The 24963-nt window shown below is 48.2% G+C and overlaps 1 protein-coding gene across 2 annotated transcripts; it reads right to left on the reverse strand.

The window, feature by feature from the left end:
• Positions 1-4743: 4743 nt before the first annotated feature.
• IDS (iduronate 2-sulfatase) lies at positions 4744-24077 on the reverse strand. 2 transcript variants are annotated; one of them, XM_061408680.1, is made up of 9 exons: positions 23833-24076; positions 23295-23431; positions 22560-22737; positions 19982-20070; positions 18148-18348; positions 16574-16744; positions 14305-14431; positions 12020-12193; positions 4744-9343 (listed from the first exon to the last, which is right to left on the reverse strand). In XM_061408680.1, exons 1-9 carry the CDS (start codon positions 23924-23926, stop codon positions 8871-8873), a joined length of 1644 nt encoding a protein of 547 aa, XP_061264664.1. In that variant the 5' UTR covers positions 23927-24076; the 3' UTR covers positions 4744-8870. The 2 variants fall into 2 exon arrangements, with proteins under 2 accessions (XP_061264664.1, XP_061264665.1); XM_061408681.1 differs by lacking the exon at positions 18148-18348 and having other exon boundaries at positions 23833-24077.
• Between the last annotated feature and the right edge of the window lie 886 nt (positions 24078-24963).

Raw genomic sequence — 24963 nt, forward strand, 5'->3', positions numbered from 1 at the left:
CAGCTGGCCCTGAAGACAGAGGAGGAGGCATCAGGACCTGGAGGCCTGTCTGTAGGGACAAAACCATGAAGGGCCTAAAGAAAGGCCAGGTTAAATCATTTTCTGCTTGCCCTCATTTCACTGGGAAGCCATTGACACATTTGGAGGTGGTGGTGGTGGTTTAGTCACTAAGTCGTGTCCGACTCTTTGCAACCCTATTGACTGTACCCTGCCAGGTTCCTCTGTACATGGGATTCCCCAGGCAAGAATACTGGGGTGAGTTTCCATGCCCTTCTGCAAGGGATTTCCCACCCAGGGATCGAATCCAGGTCTCCTGAACTGTAGGTGGATTCTTTACTGACTGAGCCACCAGGAAAGCCTGTGAGGGATGTGCAAATGGTGACATGACCAGATTTGCATTTTGCAAAGATCAGAACTGTGTGAACTGGACTGGGGTGCAGAAGGAGCAGGAAACCCAAGGAAGTGGTTATGCATCCAAATGTTTGGAGATGGCAGCACAGACAATATGAAGGTCAAGGCTGGGCTGAGCAGCAGTCTTGGTGTTAACCTTTGTAGAAATAGCCACATGGATTAGCAGTCATGAGAGAGAAAGGACACACCAAGTTTTCAGGCTTTGTCCTCCAGGAAACAGCATCACGTGCTCACATGGAAATGTGTCAGAATTGCATGTCAGAAAGTTGGGGCTGGGGAAGCCCTTAGAGATCATACAGTGCGAAAAGCAGGTTGTAAAATATGGAGAAAAATAGGATGCAGAACAAGGTCCAATCGTTGCATATATTGGGCACAGGAAGGGCTACATCGAGTTCACTGTGGTGTTAGATTATCTTTCCTTTGTATATTTTGTGATAAATATGTAAATACTTTTGCAATAAGGGAGGAATTCAATCTTATTTTTTAAAATAAATTACCTAGTATATATATGACTCTTGTTATCAGAGAGGAAGCTGAGATGGGAAAATCTCTGGACAGGAAGAAAGGAGCAATCCAATTAATTACTACCATAGAAACCTTTTGTTGTTGTTGTTGTTTGAAAATGTTCATCTGTGTTTGAAAATGTTCATCTTTATTTGAAAACTCCTTGCCCTCTTGAAAGATTTTTTTCAAAGCTATATGCAAAGGGCCAATCCCCTTATATAGCCAGCACACTATTTAATAATTGAATGTGACTTCCCCAAATCATAAAAGTTCCAGAGACAGAAGGGGTGTTTGGAGTCAGCTGTGCTCCAGCAAATGATTACCTGCCAGGGTCTCTGGATCTTGGCACTCCTGCCACATGGACCAGCTGACTTTTGTCCTGTGCATGCTTCCTATCCTCCCTGACCTCGCACCACTCAATGTTAGCATCCCTCCCCCAACTTGTGACAACAAAAAGTGACTCCAGACATTGCCAAATGTCCCCAAGGGAAGAATAACCCACACTGAGAACCACTGGCCTAAGTGTTGCTTACATACCTCAGGTGACAGAGACCTCACCACACCTATAAGCAAGCTTTTCCAACCCGGAGTTGCTGTTGGAGAGTTCAGCATTTCACTGAGCAACCATCTGTCTCCCTCCAGCTTCTTTCCTTGGGGCCAGTAGCAACTGTGTCCAATCTCCCTTTCCTATGATGCTTCTGCAGAGATCAACATAGTGCCCTGCTCTGCTCCCCATTGTCCCCCTCCACCTGCTGCCAAATCTTTTCTCTCCCAAGTTGAGCATTCCGCCTTCAGCTGTCCCTAATAGGACACGTTGGATCTTCTGTGGGTCCATGACTGCTCCAGGTCCTCAGTTACATATGATGCTTCAGGTGCAGGGTGGCCGTGGAGTGATCACCTCCCTCCTCTTGGATGCTCATTCATGTAGTCCGCAGCTGTCACACCAGGACAGCATTCTGAGCTGCTGGCCAAAATGCTGAAGCTTTGTGTTGACACCATTCTCTTTGTGTTGACACCATTCTCTTCGGTCACTCTCCACACCCACACCCTCCCCCTGCCTCATTAGGACTATGTTTATCCTTCTCAAATTTCACCACTTCACAAGAAGTCTGTAACCGTGCTTGTCTCAGGGGACAGCAAGGTGGCCAGGGACGGGATGGAAGAGGAACTGAATTGCACACAATGAAGACTGCCTATACATCTGTGCTTTTAAAACTTTTTGCTGCATGCATGTATTCCCTGGTCACAGTAAACAAGCCAGCAAATAGATCCATGGGACATACTTCACCTGCTTAGGGTCACGCAGTCCATCCAATCTGTCCTGACCCATTTGGAAAGGGATGATGGATCTTCCAGAGTCCTCACTTTCATCCTCAAACACCTTCCAATTCTTCACTTAAAGCCATCCATGAGGCCAGGTGGAAAAAGATAAGGCTAGGCTCACCAAGGTACTTTTAAATCAAGGTACTGAGTGGTGACTTTTGCAGCTGGGACCCCAGGATTCCACCCATTTCATTCAAGAAAACAAAATGGCCCTCCTCTAAGTCATTACTATTGTGTATCTGGTTTCCCTAAACAGAGACCCACCGACTGGCCACCTTGCTTGCTTCCTCCTTCTTTCTGGGAAGTCTCTAACTGCAGGGCAAGCTGGTAGAAGTATCACCACCCAGAAAGATGCTTCTAGAACACTCTGGTGCAACTCACCCCTCTCACCATGAACCCAGCTCCTGCAGCCACCCCACGGCACACCTGGACTGTGGTGCTGAGAGCTGCTGAAGGCCTCATTCATTTAAGGGCAGCAGCAAGCCATCTTGAAGCAGCAGTAAGAATTGCACACACTGATAATGGCAAATTTATATGATTTATTCATACAATAACTCGTGGTGCACTTAACACACAGACAAGGCCACATTTTCAATAGCGTGGAAGAGATTAATTGATAAAACCTGTTAAGTAAATAATGAGTTTTGAATATAAATCACTCGCAAAAGGTTCTTTCCAAAACACTCGAAACAAGGATAAATTAGGACAAGGGTTTGGTAAATGTCAGCCTAGGGCCTGCTACAAACCCTCTGCCCTGCATAAATCCCAGTGCCTGTTGCAGGCAGGAAAAAGCAAAAGCCCTTATTAACTCTTGGCCTTTGTTTGCATCCTAATTCTTGCTCTCTGGCAAGTGCCAAGTACACTAGACCTCGTGTCTTTGTTTCCCAGGGCTCTGCTCCTCCTGCCCAGGCTGTGCCACGTGATCCTGTGTGGGTACCTCATCCAGAGCCAAGCCAAACCACAACTGTCTTCTCCAGCCTGTACTTGTCTCCATCAGAGGCCCTGAATCATGGCCCCGAATCCAGAGCCAAGTATGGCCATCATCTGGTGACTAGGGCCATTGGCTCCCAGCCATCTTGGGCAGGAAACTCTGTTTCAAAGAAAAGCCCTTGAGGGTGGGCTCTTGAGAACATCAGAGACTCGACAGGGAGGCAGCCTCTGCCCCAGCAAGTGAGTACATGGAAGAGACACCCAAGGAGCTTCGGTAGCACATGGAGGGCAAGTCCCCAACAGAAGTGAAGGCTCTGAGCATCACAACAGTATGGTGACCCAAGCGCCCCTATCAGTGACAACCTTCTTAGCTTCAAGGTCTCTTTCACAGAAGAGAGACTGCCCAGGGTGGGAGGGGTGAGGTTGACAGCAGGTTCAACCACAAGGGGCTGTACCTAAGGCCCAAAGAGACGATGGGCAGAGGCCGACATGGGCAGCTGGCTTCCAGCTCAATGTGAGCCCAAGTCAGAATCTGAGACTCAGAGGAGGAGCTATAATCGGTTGGACTTGGGCACTGGGGAAGAAGCTGAGCCTCATTTGGGAATGTGTACACTCTCATTCTCACAGTGAGGTGGGACAGCTTGGACACCTGGCAGGTGTCGCTGAAGTTGGCCTGAAGGAGGAGGGCCAGCCCCTTGCTAGGGTCTGGAGAAATCCTGCCTTCTGTAGCCGGCTGAGTCTTATCTCTCAGCACACCCCACCATTTTTAACTGCTTAGAGGTGAGCATGGGCTGGGTATTTGTACACATACATTCACAGCAGCATTATTTGCAGCAGCCAAAAGGTAGAAACAACCCAAGTGCCCTCAGGGATGAATGGATAAACACAATGCAGTCTATCTATGCCATGGAACAGTATTCAGCCTTAAAAGGGAAGGACATTAAGGTACCTGCTACAATGTGGTGAACCTTAAAGATATTCTGAGCGAAAGAAGCCAGGCACAAAATGCAACTAAATGCATGATCTCACTGATATGAGGTTCACAAAGTAATCAAATTCAGAGACAAAAAGTAGAATGGTGGCTACCAGGGGCTGGGGGAAGGAAAGAATGGGGAGTAACTGTTGGATGGGGACAGTTTCACTTTTGCAAGAGTTCTGAGGATGGATGCTGGTGACAGCGGCATAACACTGACTGTCCTTAATCCATGGTGTGTGCACTTAATAATGTGTGAGATGGTAAATCGGACATTATACACATTTTACTACAGTTTTTTAAAGCATACAGAAGTTGAGAATTTCTGTCAAAAAAAAAAGATTAATGTAGGAAGGGTGGTGCAGTCATGACAACTGTTAACTAAGAACTGCCGGCAATGTGAAAAAGCAGGCTAACATTACCCTAGACCAAAACACCTGAACACAGGATTTAATGTGGTAGGTGTCCAGGTGTCTGGAGGTGGCTACTGGTCATCCTCACCATTTCCCATGTCTTCCCGATTTTACAAAATGAGCATATATACTCTTCTGACCATGGGGTGGAGAGACAGGGTAAATTAAGTACAAAAACCAACCACAAGAAAAGGAGAGGAATATGAATATTTATTAAATCTCTAGATTGGGATGGGTCTCATGTTTAATAGGAAAAGACAGGGAAGAAATCACATAGGAAAAGAGCAATTTGTTTGATTACTTAAGAAAGCAAAACCTGAAATTTAAAGGCAAACTCACATGAGATATACAAATGCCCAACAAATGTACACAGTGAACAATGATCAAGGCCATTAATAAGCAAAGAATTCAAAGCTCAAATAGGATTCTACTTTCAGCTATTATTGGGAGGGTGGGTTTTTTTGTTTGTTTTTATGGTCTGTATTATCTGTATCCTTGTTTGCTTTATTTTCAGTTTTACTATCCTAAGGGAGCAGGAGAGGACTAAAATGGAGATGCTTTCGGCAACTTGGCACTAAGCGTCCATCCTAAGGGATTAATATGAAACACACAAAAACATTTTATTCATAAAGTTGCTTATCACAACATTATTTACAATACTGAAAATCTGGAAATTGACTAAATTGCCAATAACTGCAAGAAAGTTTAGAAAATTAAGATAAAACTACACCACACAATATACCACCACCAATATAAAGTATCTGTAATAACTACATAGGAAAATAGGAATATAAAACTGCATGATAAAGCACATGGTATGATTACAACAGTGTAAAAAATTTACACCCCAAAAAGGCAAGATATTTAGCGACTATCTTGGTGTAAAATACTGATGTTTCCTTATCTTTTATTACATTTCTGTTCTCCATTTTTTTCTAAACTTAACACATTAATTTTACAATCAGAAAAAAAAACCTTTTATTAAAGTAAGGTGCCCACAAGATTCTTCAATGATGTTCATCTCATTCAAGAACGCAGTTGAGAGAGTTCAGAGCCCTCACTCTCTTGGAAGTAGAGGCATAGAAGGGGGCTGAGGCAGATGATTATGTATGGATGAATGGTGAAGGGGGAGGGAAGAACCTAGGGGCGGGCTGGGAGGGAGGGATTGGCAAAGGAGAGTCAGGCACCAGCTCACAGACTGGCCAGCCAAGGAAAGGGGCTTTGTGGAGTCAGGGAAGACTCTGACTGCTCAGCGGAGGTCTGTGTAGACCCAGAAGTAGGCACTAACGGTGTTCTCAAAGGGCAGGATCAAAGAGGGATTTCAGGAAGACACATGGATTTTGAGGGGAGCAGGGAAGGAAAGAGGGGGGGAGGTAAACTACTTGGGAAGGAGGAGGGAAGGGCTGTGGTGATAGCAATGGTGGTAGAGAGGAAGAGGTCAGTTGGCAGAGGGAACTCCCTGCTCTGCACTTACACCAAACACACATGGCTCCTCGCTGGACAAGTTTTTGCGGGCAAACAGGAGACAATCAGCCCACGGGAGGAACCTGTCAACAGCTAGGCGGATCAAGTCAACCAGTTCAGAGTTAACCTAGGGCACCTCTGTTCAGTTCACTTTCTGCCACACGGAAAGGCTGTAGCATCTGTCTGATACAGTGCCCCAATGCCCTACCCACACTGGCTCTTGAGCACTTGAAATAGGGCAAGTGCAACAGAGATTCTGCTTTTAAAATGTTGGTTGTAATTTCATTCACTGAAATTTAGAGTCACTGGGGCCTAGTGGCTACTGGTCAGCACACACGTGGCATAGTTCTCAAAGAGCACTCTTTGGAGGAGAAGGGTCAGAAGTGCAGGCTCTCAGACCCCCGCCCAGACACCCTGAAGCAGAAGCTGCTCCCTCATGTATCTGAGCCTCTGAATTAGGGCCACTCAAGATTTCTGAGATCACTGGTCTGGGTTTCAAGTAAACTGCATGAAAGACCCCCTGGCTCAAGTGCAATAGGGATTTCCACAAAGAATGACTAGAGAACCATTCATAAAATGTGTCCAGTTCAGCAGCATTGGAGAAAAGTTACGTGATGCAACAAAGATGTGGTTTCCCTAAGCCTGGTCAAGATAAGGAATGTGGTCAGCTTTGATATGTGAAAACCAGAGAGCAGCTGCTTGTCTCGATGAATGCTGGAGATGTGCACAAATGGCTCCACCCTGGCATCAGTGTCAAAAACACAAAAAGCAACCGTCACCTGTGAGCTGATTTAGAAGAGCATGCCCCTGCATGTGAAATGCAGCCGAGTTTCTAAAAGGAGACATATGTAAAGGGAGGCCAAGGAAAGCTAAGACCTAAGGAGGGAAGAAGCATTCTGAGTGTGCACCCTCACCGACAAAAGAGAAGACAGAAGCTCTTCCTGCAGAGTCAGATCTACACGCAAAACGCCCCCAAGCAGACCCAGCAGAGGCTTTTGTCACGCAGGTGAGAGACAGCCAGAATGCCAGTCACTCTGCTCTTTTCAGCACAGTTCAGCTTACAACTTCAGCAAGAGGACAATTTGGAGATTTTCTGATACTAAAATGTGCTTCAAGAAATAAAGAGAAAAAACGATGAGTGTACAGATGATAGTCAACCGGGAATTGGAAATAAAAGCTTCAAAATAAAAGCTTTGTAACTGTAAAGTAGGAGATAAAGCTAAGTACCCTGAAAAGACATCACGAGAAACTGGACTGGATTGTAAAATTCTGCATCGAAGTGATGTGAGCAATAGAGAGGATGGAGAAGGGAAAAGAAAAGGCTGACGGACACCATCCACAAAAGTGGAGGCTTCCAGAAGAGAAATGGGATCAGCAGAGAGGAACAGGGCCCTTCACTCCTCAAGTACAAACTGTTGGCAGAACATGAAGTCACTGATTCAATTAGAAGACTGTTTTGCCACCATATATGCGTCCACTGTAGGCTTAGTAAAAACAAAAATCTGTATTTGAAATTTTACTGATTTGAAGTAATCTTATAATATCTTGCCTTTTTGGTTACAATGTAATACAGTGCAGTAAACTAATTTGCTGTATTTTGGTTCACATTTACCTTTTAAACACCAAAGCAGCACATGTAAAGAATTACAAGAAGTTACTTTGATACAGGAGTACATTAATGTTTATTAACAGAGTGCTTCACTCTTCTGATGACTACTGATGACTGATCAACATGTAGTGAACATGACCTGTGAATATTCCATTATTTTTAAGATGACATAGGCTAAGCTTATTACTACCACCTGCTTTTCCTGGTAACTTTATTTAGTGAATACAGAACTACCATCTGGGGAATTAGAAATCACCTAATATGATATTAATGAATAGCTTTCACAGTTCTCAAAAGAATTTAGAATTTACTAAAATTAATGCTATTTGTAATAGCAACTAACAGTGATTATTTCCTTCCTGCCTCCTGGATAAATACATGTCTGCAACCAACAATCTCCAGAGAAGAAGAACACTAATGGTTTTGAATGTCTCAATTCAGGGATACAGTTATGCCTTCAACTATTTTCCACTGTGAATAAAGATGCCTTTTAAAGATGGCCGTGGTGTTCAAGGGTCATATTACTTGCTAGCAAATTATTGTCTGTGCCAGAAAGTCTCTGAAAATTTTTAACTAAATTTCTCATACATGGCATGCCTCTAGTTTACTTAGCATTATTTATTATTTGATATAGAAATTCCACAGTAATCACCTCATGCATATTTGGTTTTTGGATTTGAAGATTTGCAATCTTGGAAAAGTTAGAGCTAGACTTTCAGGTATTGGCATCTAGCATTATTAAGTTTACATTAAAAAACCTAGGGTACATGTTGATATAATATTTTGAGTATATCAGGCTAAATTAGATATATTATTAAATTATAAACAAAAGAACCAGGAATTTATAGTGTCAAACCTAATTTGACATGTGGTTACATTTTGAAATGTACTACATTTCACAAATAATTGAAGTATTATATTTCTTGAGTAGAGTGCTATGTTCAGTCACTATGCTCCTGATAGCTGAAGCTATGACAATTTCAACTTGCTCACTCTGTGCTTATTCATTCAATAAATAAGCTATGACTGTTACCAAAAAAAAATAATAATAAAATGTAAAGGTTCAGCCCGATTATAATGACAAAATCAAAAGGTGCGGCTGTTACATATTCTTAGGCCAAATTACTGATGCAGGTTTTAACTCCCTGCCCCTGGGGTTGATTCCAATAGTATGGGTAATCATGAAAAACCAGCTCTAATTCCTTCTCTCACTGGCATTATATATGGTCTCTGGTTAGCGAACTCAAGGCATGAATGACTGGGGAAGGGTTCCACCCTGGGAATCATTATACACATTGTGATCCTGCAAAGGGTCAGAAGCTACAAAATACAGTTCCCCTGCATGAATGTCTGAAAAATTAGCCAGAAACTCCTGGGGATTGAAGCCCACCCACACAGTATACCTGTAGTCTACCGTGCGTATGGAATAGCCCATGACCTTTATATCTTCTAAGCTCGGCTTGTCAGAATTCCACTGAGGAGAGTCTGCGGGCCGAGGATACTGGCTATAGGCCACCAACTCCCGGGGATTACTGCGGACATGGGGCTCCTCTTCCTCACCATGGTCTTCAAAGAGCTTCAGGAGGTTCCGGCCTTCTCGGCACAGCTCCATGTGAAACGAGGGGATGGGGCAGCGTGGAGGGACACGGAGTCCCGCAAGTCCAGCAAGTGTGGGGAAGAGAGAGAGCAGCTCCACCAGGTCCCCAGTTTGCCGGCCTGAAAGAAGAAGCCACCCCATGGAGCAGGTTACAGCCCCACACGCTGACTTGTGATCTTTTACAGCATTTATTTTTAGCCCAAGAGCTTTAGGAACAAAACCAATTCAGGTCCTCACCCAACAGCAGGGCAGAATGAAGGTGCCCTCAGCTTGCTGGCACTTTTAGCAAAGATTTAAATGTAGGACCCACCAGTGTGTGGGTGATTCAGGCAAGGCTCAGACTGCTGGGGAAAGTCTGTTGAGGACAGTCTGTTCCCAGCCTCACAGCATTGCCCGGCCGATCCCTCCTTTCTGGATATCTGCATCTCATCCATCTCCTTCTTATTATTGTAAATTACAAACAACATGAAATTTACTGCTGTGACCAGTTTTTTGTGCCCAGGTCAGGGGCACTCAGGACGTTCCCACTGTTGTACAGCCACGCCCACCACCCAGCACAGAACTATCTTCACCTTGCACAGCTGAAACTGTCCCTGTGAAATGACACCTCCAGCTCCTGGCACCACCCTTCTACTATCTGTCTCTGTGTGTCTACTGCTCTAGGCACCTCACAGACATGGAATCACATAGTGTTTGTCCTTTTGTGCCTGGCTTCTTTCATTTAGCATCATGTCTTCCAAGTCTACCCGGGTCATAGCACACATCAGTTTCCTTCCATTTTAAGGTTGGATGATAGCCCACTGTATGGATGTGCCATGTTTTGCTTATCCACTCATCTGTCAATGGACACTTGGGTTGCAACCACCTTTGGGCTACTAATAATGCTATGAAAATTTTTATGCATAGTTTTCTTGGAGTACCTGGTTTCAGTTCTGTGGGATACATACCTAAGAGTGGAACTGCCAAGTCACACGACTGTTCTATGTTTAACTTTTTGAGGACCCACCAAACTTTTACACAGGGACTGGATCATTTCACATCGCCACTGGCAAGGCCTGAGGGCTCCTGTTTCTCCACACCCTTGGCAGTGCTGCCATTTTCTGTCTGCTTTGATAAAGGCCATTCTAACAGGTATGAAATGATATCTCATTGTTGTTGATTTATCTTTAAAGGCTAAATCTTGTACTTTATTGTGACTCCTGTTAAAATGTACTGTTACTCTGGGCCATAACTCTAGCCTTTTTGGATCTTTAAGAGTTTGCTTTATATGGCTCAATTTTATTTCCAACATATTTGGTTTGTAAGTAAAATAAAAATAAAGGTAAAGAATATTTTTTAAAAGATACCTTTACAATGGCGAGGCCTGTCTAACACAACCACCTTAACCAGACAGTCCAGCTTGACTTCACTAATAAGGGCACAGGCCACCATGAAGTGTCCCCAGTGGTATACAGGTGGAACCCACAACCTCACAGTGTGCAGCATGTGTCCAAAGGGTTCACCCTGAATCTAATTCTCAGAAAGCAGTCAGACAAACCCAGACTGCGGAACACTGTACAAGATAGCTGCCCTGGATACTTGAAAAACATGAGTTCAGGGAGATACAAGGAGCCCAGGTGACAGCTGGCCATTGTAATAACTTTTCACTCAGAGTTGAGACAGGCGTGTAGGAGGCCCCAGAGTAGGGTTCTGAAGCCACCTGCTTGGGATTTAACAAGCTCACTGAAGCTGTTAACATCAGGCTCACTGAGGAAAAACTCTAGGGATCAAGGGCACAAGCCAGGAGGTTTTACCAAGAGAAGGTGGCAGCGTGGTGCATGATGGTGGCGGTAAGTGGGAGAAATGGTGTAGACAGATTCTGAATGAATGGTGGCAGGAGGGCTGAAAGACTGCTCATCACGTACAGACCGTAAGAGAAAAGACGGGCCACTATCAGCATGGTTTTGATGGGCCACTATCAGCATGGTTTTCTGGCCCGGGCAACCACTGCCATTTCCTGAGAAGGGGAAGAGTGTCAAAGGCTTAAAGTCAAAGGTCAAATATTCAGCTTTGAGCATGTTAGACTGGCTATTGGAAATCCAAGTCCAATGATCAAAGAAGATATACAGGCTTGAGAGAAAATTTGGAAAGAAATGGGATGACAGTGCAGCAACATCAATCTATAAGCTGCTCAACACCTCCCCTCTGAAGTTTCAAAAAGGATTCTCAACGTGTCAGAAGATTTCTCCCAGCAAATAAAGGGCTATGGTCATGTTTTCAAACTGTTTAACATTTTTATCAATGACATGAAAGAAGACAGTGCATGCAACACAGAGAAATCAAAGGTTCAGGAAAAAACTGGGCAGTAGAGAGCAAACTTGGAAAGATCCCAAAAGGCCAGAACGATGGACTAAAACCAAGAAAAATTTAAACAAGAGCCACTGATGGGACAGACCTGGCACCACACCAGATGGAGGAGCTGAGGTGGCTAACGTTCCATTGCAGAGGGCTGAGTCCCAGCCAGAAGGACGCAGGTAATGAACTTCTGCTCACCTGTAAGGGGGAAGCCCCTGCCCCCTGCCCTGAGCTCAGAGCACACTCCTGTCACCTCCATGATGGCTCTCCCCATCTTGGGGTGGCCCCTGCTCTACCCCTCTCCCTTCCAAGCCCCCTATGAACAGGGGCCACCCTCATCAACTCTGGCACTGCCGCTCCCCTGCCCTAGGTAGAAAGGCCTGTGCTGGGTGGTGAGGGGGTTTCTGTACCAACTAAAGGCATCCCTGCTGTCAAGTAGCATCACTTCTGCATTTCCATACCTGGCTCTGGCACTTCTGAGACGGAATCAAAAGGGTCGAGATAAGGGAAAAACTTCTCGCCTTCCACCGGAAGCGGGGCTGTCCTTCCGGGAACATAGAACATCAGAGGCACTCGTGTAGTGACGTCAAAATTACTGTATTTCGCCCATTCTCCGTGTTCACCCAGAGCCCATCCTGGTCATAAAAATCAGAGCATGACAGAAATGAATCAGCACCTCACGGCTTACTCACTTCAGTTAGACACCATTTCATTCCCTCTTGTAAAAGCCAGAGGAAGTAAAAACTCACCATCTAGAAGAAATTCTGCTAGAATTACCACACAGAAAGGTAGGAGGTGGAGTCATTGTTGACTCAAATCACACAAGCTCAGATCTGCACTTGTGAGTGTGTACCACAAAAACAAGATCTGTGAGACTGGAGCACAGTTTCTCACATTTCAAAAGACATGCGTATCTTTTTCAATTTTTACGACACACCACAGACCAAAGAAAATAACTTCTGGTTCCACATGCTTAACCTTGATTTAAAAACAACTCCTAAGCCTCCTTTAAAATACCTCTTGTAAAAGACAGCTTGAATACCCCAAGTTGGCAATTTCCAATCACTTTGAGTGCTATTTTTGATATAAAAAATATAAAAGAGAGAGACTGTACATTAAGTCGGAGAAGGCAATGGCAAGCCACTCCAGTCCTCTTGCCTAGAAAATCCCATGGATGGAGGAGCCTGGTAGGCTGCAGTCCATGGGTCGCTACGAGTCAAATGCGACTGAGCGACTTCACTTTCACTTTTCACTTTCACACAGTGGAGAAGGAAATGGCAACCCACTCCAGTGTTCTTGCCTGGAGAATCCCAGGGATGGCAGAGCTGGGTGGGCTGCCGTCTATGGGGTGGCACAGAGTCGGGACACGACTGAATTGACTTAGCAGTAGCAGCAGTACATTAAGTATTTCATATTAAAAAATAAACAAAATCACGTCAAGCTGCCATGCACAGGTTCAAGAAGGCTTCTGTGGTTCAGATGTAGGCAGTCCCAGGAGGGCCCTTTGGGAAGGGCCATTTGTCATCAAGTGCAATTGCCTCAGAGCAGAAGCTAGCTTCCAGCTGGCCTGGGCTTCACAGGGCTGCAGGGGCCATGGTAGTACTGGAGGAGGAAACTGGGCACTGAGAAGGGGGTTCTGAAGCTGATGGCAGATCATTAGGGAAACAGTGAAAACTTATGACACCTCCATACTTAACAAAATAATATGGGTCTTTATGAGGTGTAAGGTAGGCTTGTGAGAAATGACATAGAGAACTGTCTATGACATTAAGTGGAAAAAACAAACCAGGGAACAAAACAGGACACAAGCACAATTGATCTTGCCATGTTTTACAGCTATACATTATACACATACACACTCATGACATAGAGTCCCACGTATATGCGTGACTGAAGGATGGATGGCTATCCGTCAGCACCAGTTAGCTCTGGGCAAGTAGGATAAAGGGCAGTGTGCTCTGTGTGCTTCTTTCTCATCACAGTGAACACATGCTATGATCTAAAATTGTCCCACTTCATATCTGACAATATTAAAGAATTATTTTCCTGTTTCTAAGTAGGACAATAGTAGTATAGTCAAACTTCAAAAGAGCCAAATTTATTAGAGATACTGTTTAGAAAACTTAATTACCTGAGCCTGGCTTCAAAACAATTTGGGGATGGGCGTGTGGGTGAGGATGAGACCAACAAGACTGCTGTGAGTGGATAACTGAAGCACAGGAACATGGGGAAAGGAGCTCACTGGCCCCAAACACACCCCAGAAAAGAATTCTTTTAAAAATATATTTTCATTATTGGAACAAGTGAGAAACTGCCTTAGAGACCCATAGTAGTGAACCCCAGGATCCCAGCAGAGAGGACAGCGAGGCTCAGGCCTGAAGGCCATGTTGGGCTCTGCCAGCATTGTTCTGCACCCTCCTCAGACAAACTAAGAGTCATTCCAACCCTCTCAGTGAGAAATGGGGGCTCCTGCTGAGTTCACCAAGAAAGAAAGGTTAGTATGAGGTCCATCCTGCCCACCCACCTCCACCAGCCAAGATACTTCTTCGACTCAAAAGAGGCCTGGCCTCCATGGAGAGAAGTCCTGGGTCTAACAAGGTAGACACAAAAGCACCCAAGACTGCCGACTCAGGGCACTCCTGATTCACAGAAGAGAATATACACCTATTTCACACAAGTTAGGGAAGTTTTCACAGACAAGTTCAGATGCTTTGAGTGACTTGCCAGGGGCATTCAAAACACTTACCATGATCCGAGGTAAGTGCCACAATCGTGCTGCTGGCCAGCTGAAGGTCGTCCAGAGCACTCAAGAGGCGGCCGACCTGTGTATCCAAATAGGATACACAGGCAAAGTAGCTCTGGCGGATTTTCCGCTGCAGATAAAAATAGTAATGCAAGTGACTACGATTTAATGTGTATGGCATACCCAGATACAGTGCTTGTTTGAGCGCCCCTCTGAGCCCCAGCCCTTTGGTGCCCTTGGTGACATTTTCAACAAGAACAGAACCCTCATTCCCTCCCCATACCCTCGCTTCCACATGTGTGTGTGATAAGTTGCTCAGTCGTGTCTGACTCTTTGTGACCCCATGGAATATAACCCTCCAGGCTCCTGTGTCCATGGATTCTCCAGGAAAGAATACTGGAGTGGGTTGCCATTTCCCTTCTCCAGGGGATCTTCCCGACCTAGGAATTGAAACTGCATCTCTTATGTCTCCTGTATCGGCAGGCAGGTTCTTCACCACTAGTGCCTTCCACAGCCACAGCCAAATTCCCACTTTCGGGGCAAATCACCAAATCAGTTTTCACTTTTGGGCACAGATCACAGTGGATGGATATGCCTCTTACTATTCTTTTCTGTCTCCTTCACATATCCTTATGAGTCCCAGGAGATGACCATGTACACAGAAACTGACCCCTCAGCCTCCCAAACTCTGAAGTGAAGTGAAGTGAGGTCGCTCAGTCGTGTCTGACTCTTTGTGACCCCATGGACTGTAGCCCACAAGGCTCCTCAGTCCATGGGATTTTCCAGGCATGAATACTGGAGTGGGTTGCCATTTCCTTCTCCAGGGGATCTTCCCAACCCAGGGATCGAACCCAGGTCTCCCGCATTGTAGACAGATGCTTTACCATCCCAAACTCGGAGAGTCACGCCAAAGATGCCATAAAGCTGTATTCATATCCTGGGCTGCTCTAACAAAGTATGACCTACTTGGTAGCTTGAAACAACAGAAACGGATTGTCTCCCAGTTGTGAAGGCCAGAAGTCTAAACTGAACGTGTAGGAAGGGCCAGGCTCTCTCTGAAGGCTCCAGGAGAAGGATGTTCTAGTTTAGGGTGGTGGCTGCAATCTCTAGGGCTCCAGCCTCTGCCCTAGCCACCCATGGAGTCCTTCTCCTGTCTCTCTCCTCTTCTAATGAGAACCCGTCACAGTGGATGTGGGCCTGGCTTATGGCAGCATGAGCTCACCCATGTTACATCTTCCAAACAAGGTCACATTCTGAAGACCTGGGGGTCAGGACTGTCACGGATCTTCCTGAGGGATACAACTCAACCCTAAGGGCGGCCATGAGCAGGCCTCTCCTCTGGGCCGTTTGTCACCTGGCAGGAGATCATAGCCACATTCTCTCCAACAAGCTGCCTACGGTGCACCCTCCCCAGACTCTCAGCCCAAGTGGCTCCTGGAGCAGAAAGTGTCTGCTGGCCTGACTCTGCCCCTGCCTTTTTCATGGGAAGGAAGGAGATCGTGTTTTCAGTGTCTTCCTGGGCCGCCTGCATCAGAATTCCCATAAAAACTTGTGGGCTGCATGGTGTTCTCACCCCACTTTGACTCAGAGAGCTGGAAGCTGGGAGTGGAGTCCGAGAACCTGCATTTCCCACAAAGCACACCTGGCAATTCCAACAGGAAGACAGTGTGAAAACACTGTTGTCTGCCTTCCCATGTAGAGGACCTGTTGGAGTGTTCATGTGTAACAGAAGGGCAGGGCCACATATGGAATATTCCAGAAAGAGTGTCCTCAACATCCACTTTGCACTTCAGGGAAGGGGGGCTGGAAAGTCAGCACAAGGATTCTAACTCTGGAATTGCTCTACCCCCACATCATGACAAATGGACCCCAGACACAGCAGCTGGACAGCGCTGGCTGTGTACGTGCCCCGCTCCCTCTGCACCAAGGCCCCATTCACTAAGCCACCTCCTGACACCAACAGGGACATGTGTCAGCTTTCCCACAGAGGGGACTCACCAGGACCAGCAAATCCAGAGTTTCAGCTGGCACAGGAGTCGCCAACCACCCTCCACCTGACAGACTGTCAGCTGGATTCAACATCATCTCCCATCAGTGAGGGTCACCCAGGCTTTATCTCCACCCTGGGGCCCCAGCCAGTGAGTTCCCAAGTCTCCCAACAATCCCCTTCTTTGGAATGGGGATGCTGAAGGGGAGATCTGTTGATCCACCCAGCACATCCATCCCTGGCCCCTGTGCTCCACAGGATGCTTCACACATAGAAACTTGGTACCTGAAAGTCAGCAGGAATCGGGCCATAGGGCACACTGAGATTTAAGGCTTGGATGTCCTCCCGCTGCCTGAGGTCCATCCAGGGGTTGTAAGCCACCAGAGGAAGGCCAGTGGGGACCTGGGGGTCAGGAGCCAGGCTGACGTTCTCCAAGGGATACAGCTTCTGAAATTCCTTGGGGGAAAAGCACACAAAGCCACCAGGATGTCACTCTTCTGGCAAAGGCACATGCTGGACGTCTTCTCTCAATCTGTGATGCACTGACACAGGTGTCTCCCCCTCTGAAAGTCACTGTCACGAGACGCCAGTGCTAATGAAATCACTCGACTGGTTTCCTGCAAACCAATCAGTAATAGCTCTCTTCCTTCATAGGGACCGATGCCCTCCTATTTCTGTCACCACCTCCCCTCCAACTAGAAAACATGTGGAGAGGTGTTGCCAGCTCCCCGAACCACTCTCGTGTTCAGACAGTCACTGGGAGAGCTCACAGGTTACGATTATAACAGTGAAAGCACATGAGACACAGCAAAGGGGACAGTCTGGGGGACACCAGGAACAGCCCTAGTTCAGTCACACAGGATGTGAGTCATTCCCCCAGCAATGAGTTATTTGACATTTATGCCACGCTGCCAGCTGGGAAGCGGAGGCTCATGAAAGCCTCAGGGCCCAGGGCCTTGACGAGGCTGGTCACCCAGGTACCCTCTGCCTGCACAGATCAAAATCCCAGACTTGAGGCAGGAAAACAGAGCTTTCTGTGGACAGTCCAGGCCTAGGGAGCAACTTGGCAGTTCTGGGAGAGGGGAGAACACTCACTCCCAGGAGCCAGGTTCCCCAAAGCTGGGCCAAGGTCCAACCTCACGAGCAGGCCCAGGGGTAGGCTAACTCCTTCTCCACGGGACACAGAAGTGAGTCCCCCTCTGGCAAGGGGACTGACAGGTCCTGCGAGGAAGGCCCGATGCCCTGGGCCAGTCAAAGGCAGACAATCACAGCATCAGACAGCAGCCTCTGGTCTCCACTCCCATCGCAAACGACGGGCATGCTTTGTGAAACCAAAAGGATGGGCTGCTTAAGCCCGGGGAAAACATAATAGGGAAAACTGAAAAATATTCTACAAAAGAAGTGACTAAATACTCTAAATAATATGCATGTAAGCACAGGATTTTAGGCTCAAACAAACCACACAGGACCCTGTGTTTCAAAGCTCGGGGGAAAGGCAGTTAAGTTGACCAGGGTTGCACAGCCCCTGGAGGGGTGTCTCAGGGATCATTGCTTAGCACGGGCTAGGGTGGCCGGCTCTGCCACCCTTCTCCATGATGATTTCACCATCCACCACTACATGACTCACTGTATCCAAGGAAAAAACCCTCCAGTGGAGGAAGTAGAAGACCCAGCATTTCCAACTAGATTACTATCCTAAGTCTACTTCTTAGCCTTGACCTCTGAAACCCAGCATCCCACCACTGAGTACACCAGTGCCATCAGGTAGCCCTGCTGACTGGGGACAGCCAGATGTGGCCACTTTTATGCTGACCCAGCTACTGCAGCTGTGCTGGACCAGCCCTCAGCCAGCTCTTCACCTTGGGGTATCTGAAGGGGATGTGTGGCTTATGGTACCCCACAGCCAGGAAGAAAGGACTGGCCGATGTTTTCATCTTTCCCAACAACTGTATAGCTTGCTCAGTGCTCTGCTTATCAGGCAGGGTGCCTTCAGGCACATCCACCACATCCACGGGGCACAGCAGGTTGGCATGGAGTTCTCCATCTGGTCCCCTACAGGTCTTTCAAAACAAAACATACAAAATCAGCTTTGTAAATGCAAGAAACAGAAGCCATGAGAGTTTCACACAACCAATTCAGCTTTTTTACCTCCAGAACATTAAGTTTTAGTCATCCAGACTAGACAGGCACACAGGAAGCAGTACCGAAACACAGAAGTGTTTCTTGTTTTCCAGGCAGAGGCCAGAAGTCCACCAGCACTTAGCTTCCTGTTGTATATCTTCTGTCTCTACACCATAATTAATTAAAGGAAACCCAAGTAAACTAACGATTAAAAAAATAGCTGTCTCCAACTCAACAAAAAAAATAGACAAAGGACTTGAATACATATTTCCCCAAAGTAATTACATGTAGAGATACTTAATGTCATTAGGGAAATGAAAACAAAAAAGTTTTCAATTTCAAAGCCAGACTAAAGCTTCTAAGTGACAGGGCTACACTTAACTGGATAAAGTGATAGTTGGTAGAATTTCGAGGTCCTCATGTACATCATGCACAGGATGGAACTGAAACTACTGCTTCATTTCCTAAAGCGGCCACGTTGGCCACAAGGCCAATTTCAGTTTGGACCATGGTTTCTACCTCACAAACACGCAGAGGCAGTGGCAGCTGCTGCCACATCTCGCTGGAGAGCATCCTTTCACAGGCCTGCCTTGCCCACGCCGCCCTGCCAGGAAGCCACCTGCCTCTCAGCACCCACTCAGCCGCCATGCTCACATGGTCTGCAGCACCCCTGGGGATGTGGTGCAGTCAGACCCATCACTGTGACAATGATATGAAGGATGGCTTCAGGGACCTGGCATTTGTGAGGCCACTAAAAGGAGGGAGATGATCTCAGGGAACAGAACGCTTGAGATGCAGTCTTTCAACCTCATTCTGTTAACACTCAAGCCACCGGCCAAAGGTCAGAGCCCTCTGGCTTTCACTGTATTCTGAAATAAAAGTTGTCACAAATTTAGAAAATTCTTCTGCACCCTACCAATCTCCACCAATCCATACCCTTCTCCCACATGGTGGCTCTAAAAACCTCTGAGAAACATGTCATTTCTCAGTGCTCTAGCTGATGTTCTGAATTTCTTAAATGTGAGTTTTAGTTGCATTTATACATGGGGGGGGGTGGTTCCTCTGAACCATCATTACGTTTCTTTATAGAGTCCTTTTTTTCATAATGCTCTAAAATTTTAAAGCCCCTATCAAAGGTGTCAGCACCAGAACACATCCATTAGGCACGAGACAGAGAAGACAGACAGTTGGAAAGCCTTTCTCCCCATCTGGGCTGAGACACTCAGTGCACAGGTCTGTCTTCTCCCTTCCATGTCTCAGCATCTCCTCTAATCCTCTGCACAGAGCTTTATCCAGGAACACAAAAGAGCCATTAAATAAGTCTTGAACATTAGAGCAGAAGCTTCTAGAGTGACACATCCCAGCCAGCTTCTAAAAACTCAGCCACCTCTCCACTGGACCTAATGCCAAAGATCCTAACACTTGTCTCTGTCAAGTCATGATCACCAACCAAAGCCACAAAGCTCACCATAGAACCAGCTAGAAAGAACATAGAATACATGCAATAGTTGACTTTGTTAAACAGAGAACAAGAGGTTCCTCTTCAAAACAGTACCCCTTTCAGAGCCTCACCTTGGTGTTTTCATACTTTTCAGAGGAGGGATGATAAGGTGGAACAGACCAGCTATATGGAGAATCATCACTATGATTGGAAGATATGCCTTGGGGGGGAAAAGGAAAAGTCATTAAATACAGCATAGCGAGTCCCTCAATGCCCTCCCCACCCAAAATGTACACTTTGCACACAACTGGGGAAGGGCCAACCCCCTCTTCTGGCCTCAGTCTCCTCATGTATAAGATTAGGAGCTAGGCCAGATGACAATAAGTCCCCACAAGAGCTGTCCCTCTGGGCTTCTTCCTGAGCACTGGACCTGGCCCGGAAGAGCTCTCACTGGCACCTCTCCCCACCCAACGAGGAAGGCAGCAGAGGCACGGGCACAACCAGGGATGGCTAGGCCAGGGGAGGTTCCACGAAGGGGGTGCCTTGTTGGATGCCAACCAGACAGGAAGCGAGGGGAATGGGACTTGAACCCCTGCCTTAGGACGTCAGGTCCAGTGCTCATTCATGACGCAGAAACCCACCCAAGCTCAGCAGTCCACAGTCTATTTGGGAAAACAAAATAACAACATGCAACACCCAGGAAGGACGGCAGGCGTCTGGGGAGGAGAAGCACTGTGGAAGCAGGGAGCCCTGTGCACAGACGGGACATGGGTCTGGGCAGGGGGCACAGTGAGGGCCCTGGACAGAGGGAGGGAGGGAAAGCCTGTGCGGCTCAGCAGGGAGGAGTTGAGAGGGCAACACGGGCACACAAGGGGACTGCCATGACGAGCTGGGCAAGGTGGGCCTGAGGCAAAGGCAGAGAGCTTCTCAACACCACAGGCACCGAGACATGGCTCAGACCTGCTCCAAACCGCAGCGCTGCCCTCCATGCCCATGCAACCTTGGGCGAGTGACCTGACCTACCCAGCCTGTTTTCTCCCTGGGGAAGTGACACCCATGAGAAAAGCCCGCCCCCAGCCTGCCAGAGGATCAGGGCGGTGGCCAGGCACTCAGTCGAGGAGGCCAAGTCAGCCTCGGGCAGGCCTCTCCCTGACAGAACAGGTTCTTGAGAACAAAGACCCTCTTGAAAAATGTGTCTCCAGAAGGGCTGCAGTGCTGCATTCCTCGTCCCCACTAAGACAATTCCATGAGCTCATTCTTGGGAGGAAGGAGGCCCCCGTCCTGAAGCACCATCTCCCCTCCACTGTGTCTCCTTTCCTGGACTCTCCCTCCAGTGGTGCTCAGGCAAGGGTGTCAAGATGGGAGCAGAAAGTTCTAGTGCTGCGAGCCTTTCGGCCACATAACATGATTCCTGGCAGATTCGCCTTCAAAACTCCCAACTTTGCAGCCCCTCCTGATAAGTGCTCCGTGGGACAGAGCTTGGGCTCCCAATGCACCCCCATGCTCCCCTGGGAAGGGAATCAAGGCAGCTGCCACTCCAGCTTCCCAGAGGAGGAATGGGAGGATCAAAGATGATGAATGATTTGCCTGAGGTCAACTGCACAGCTAAGCAGTGGCAGGATTGAAGGCAGGAGGAGAACGGGACAACAGAGGATGAGATGGTTGGATGGAAGCACGGATTCAATGGACATGAGCTTGAGCAGGCTCCGGGAGTTGGTGATGGACAGGGGAGCCTCGTGTGCTGCAGTCCATGGGCTCACAAAGATTTGGACCCGACTGGATGAGGGAACAACAACAAAGCAGTCGCAGAGCTGGGACTGCAAGCCAGGGGCCCGCACCCCAGTGCTACTGCCCATCAGCAGTTCACTCTGCCTCCAGAGATGCTCATCCCATGGAAGGTGGAAGTGAGAGAACCTGAAAACAAGGGGGACTAAACTACTGTGCATGTCTCTGTTAGACCACCATGCTGCCAATAAAAATGATGGTGTGAAGAGTCACTACGTGGGGAAATGTTTGTGCTTAAAACACTCACAGTATATAACTGTATATACAGGCAAATCTCAAATCAGAAAAATAATGCACTCATCAAAATACAGCTCTTCTCCATGTGCCACAAGTACAAGTAATTTATATTCTTTATACTTTCCTTCTTTTCCACCCAACTTTTTGCAAAATAACCATGAATTACTTCAAGGTAAAAAAAAAAAATAAAGTATGTGCTTCAGCATTCTCATTTTGGCATTAAAGAGAGCTAGTTCACCAGGTAGTGTTGAAAGTCAGAGATCCTGGTACCAGCTCACTCTCCTCTTTCTGACCTAACTCACAGACAGTGGGCAGACAACCCCCACAAAACTGCAGCCTCTTCACTGGGCAAGTCAACAGAGCTGCCCTTATCTTACTTTACTGCCAGGGAGCCTGGAGTACAGGGGGCCAGGTGCAGAGCTGGACTCACAGGCAGTGCTGGCCCCCGCTTCCTTCCCCCCATCATCAGTATCTGAAAGGAAGGAAAAGCTCTTCTACCATTTCTCATTTGGGTGAGAACACAAAGTCAAGGTGAGAAGTGCTACTTTGGACAAAGATGTCAGTGACTAACAAGGTGTCCACCGAGCCCAAAAAGGCCTCTGCAGAGAGAGCGCCAACCCCAGGAGGGGTCTCCAGTCCCCAGGCACGAAAAAAGAGAGAGCCCAGACTCTGCAGGGCAAGCAGTACCAGGGTGAAAGACTTTTCCAACCGACATGGTCACGTAGCCGTTCTCCTTGAAGTACTGGGGGATGGTGGAGAAGTTTCCAGCGTGCACCCTCCAGTAGGAGTTGAAGTCATACAGGCGGGTAGTGTCTGGTCTCCTCCCAGTGAGGAAGGACACGCGGCTCGGGGCGCACACGGCTTGCTGGTAGGGAGCAGAAGCAGAAGGACACGTCCTCAGAGGAAAACAACGTCTGGCAGCTAAAAGGTAACCAGGCAACCTCCCGGGTCCTCAGCTAACAGCTTGGTGGCTGAGTCATGCAAATCTCAAAGCCAACCAGCTGGATTTGGGCCTCATGCCAGAAAGAAGTCTTTCCCAAGAGGAACGGAAGGCCTCAGCCCCTCCATCCAGCAGATGACTGTGTCCTGCCTGATGGCGTCTCTCGGGGGCCTGGAGCGGGCAGGGTCTTGGGGGCACAGGGGGGAGGACCACCATGGCAGCACCCCCTCCTTCTCAGCACCAGGCAATCCCCAATGTGGGGGAGAAAGCTGAGCAGGACTGGCCTGAGCACGACAGGGCCAGGGCACACCCTCCACCCCAGGAGAAGTACCCCTTGAAGGCAACCAGCTGTCTTGCCAGTGGACAACCAGGTTTCTCAACCACCATTTTCCAGACCATGCTCCCCTTTAATAAAGAGATGCCATCCCACAACCCTCAGTGCACATTGGGAGGGGGGCACACCCAGAGGTGCCCAGACATACCTGGGCAAAGGCATTCTGGAAGAGAAGGCTGCGGGAGGCCAGTTGGTCGATGTTTGGGGACCTTATGAGCTTGTTCCCATAACAGCCCAGGGAGGGGCGTAGGTCATCCACGATGATGAGAAGGACATTCAGAGGATCTGCACGGGGGAGGGGCTGCAGTGAGATCACCTGGACTGACACTTAACCCCCACCAGTGGCAGATGCTAGGGTGCCAAGAGGCCTAAGGCTGGCACCAGAGCCTTGACAGCCCAGTCAGCCAAGCCAGGGAGAGTGGAAGCGGACGCGCAGTGGAAGCCCCAGTCCTGGGTGGCAAGGTTAGGCTCTGGCCATGGCCTCAAGCCTGGATGAGGGAGGGAGGGAAGGATGGAGAGAAAGAACAGGGAGGGAGGGCAGGAGGGAGGGGAGAAGCGATGGTCCGTAGGAGGGAGGGGAGGAAGCATGGACGGAATGGTAGGAGAGAAGGAGCGAGGGAGTTAAGGAGGGACGTAGCCAGGGAAGGAGAGACGACGGAGCCGCGCAATGGGGACGAAGGACGCACCTGTGGCGTTGCCTGGCGCCGCGGGTCCGCGGGAGGCACAGACAGCACCCAGGACCAGGCCAAGCCATAGCAGGGAACGGCTGGGTGGCGGCATTTCTGCCCCAGAGCAGCCGCTCCAGGGCGACGGCGACAGGTTTCGGCAGGGCCGGGCCGCCCCCGCCGCCTGTCCCTCATCGGAAACCCAGGAGAGAAGCGAAGCGGTTGTAGCCGCCGCACAAGCCGGGCCCGGGGCGAGCGCGAGTACGCCTGCGCGAGATCCGGGCCACAGTGGGCGGAGCCCTGACTCTAGCACAGCGCCCGCCCCGCCCAGCGGCCCCGCCCGCCTGGTCGACCTCCTCGCGGGGAGCGGTGGCCCCGCCCACCTGGCCAAGCGTCTCGTCTCGCGGTGGCCCACCGCCCCTGTAAGACAGGAGCACAGGGGCTCTTTCCAGGTGTCCTCAAAGATTTCCGTTGCAACCACTGTCCTCAACCAGCAGTTTCCCGCCTCTTTGCCTTTGCTCCTGCAATGCTTTTCACCTAGAAGCCCTTCCCTTCCCTCTTCTGTCTATAAAAGTCATATTTCTCCCTGCAGATAAGCCCTAATGCCATTCTCCTTCCATAGTGTCCTTTGAGAGCCCACCTTGCTCCATCTAAAAGGACTCCTCTCCTATGCATTTGTTCAACACTTATGAAGTACACCAGATATGTATCCTGAGCACTGTTGGCGGCTTGTGAGTTCTAAGTCCCTACCCTGGTTGAGCTTGTGGACAATAAATGACCAAATAATTGGGGGGGGGGCATGGGGAATTTCGTGTTATTTTCTATGGGGTGACCAGGCAAAGCCTCAATAGTAAAGTCTCATTTGAACAAAAACTTGAAGGAAGTGAGGGACCATTCATTGTGGAGAGCATGCTGACAGTGTGAGCCAATGGCACAGTGGTTGGTGTAGCTGGAGGGGAAACAGGAGATGGGGACCAGGTAGGAGGTGGGAGAAGTGACAGTCACAACTCTTTGATGGCAAAAATCATTCAGTGTCTGTCTGGGGCTTAGGGTTGAGAAGGATGTCACAATCCTCTCTCTGTCTCTGACTCACCTCTCCCAGTGTAAGAACCTAGCAGAATGCCAGGCAGATTGGAGATCTTTTCTTGCATA

The sequence above is a fragment of the Bos javanicus genome, chromosome X (genome assembly GCF_032452875.1).
Source record: "Bos javanicus breed banteng chromosome X, ARS-OSU_banteng_1.0, whole genome shotgun sequence".
Taxonomy (NCBI): domain Eukaryota; kingdom Metazoa; phylum Chordata; class Mammalia; order Artiodactyla; family Bovidae; genus Bos; species Bos javanicus.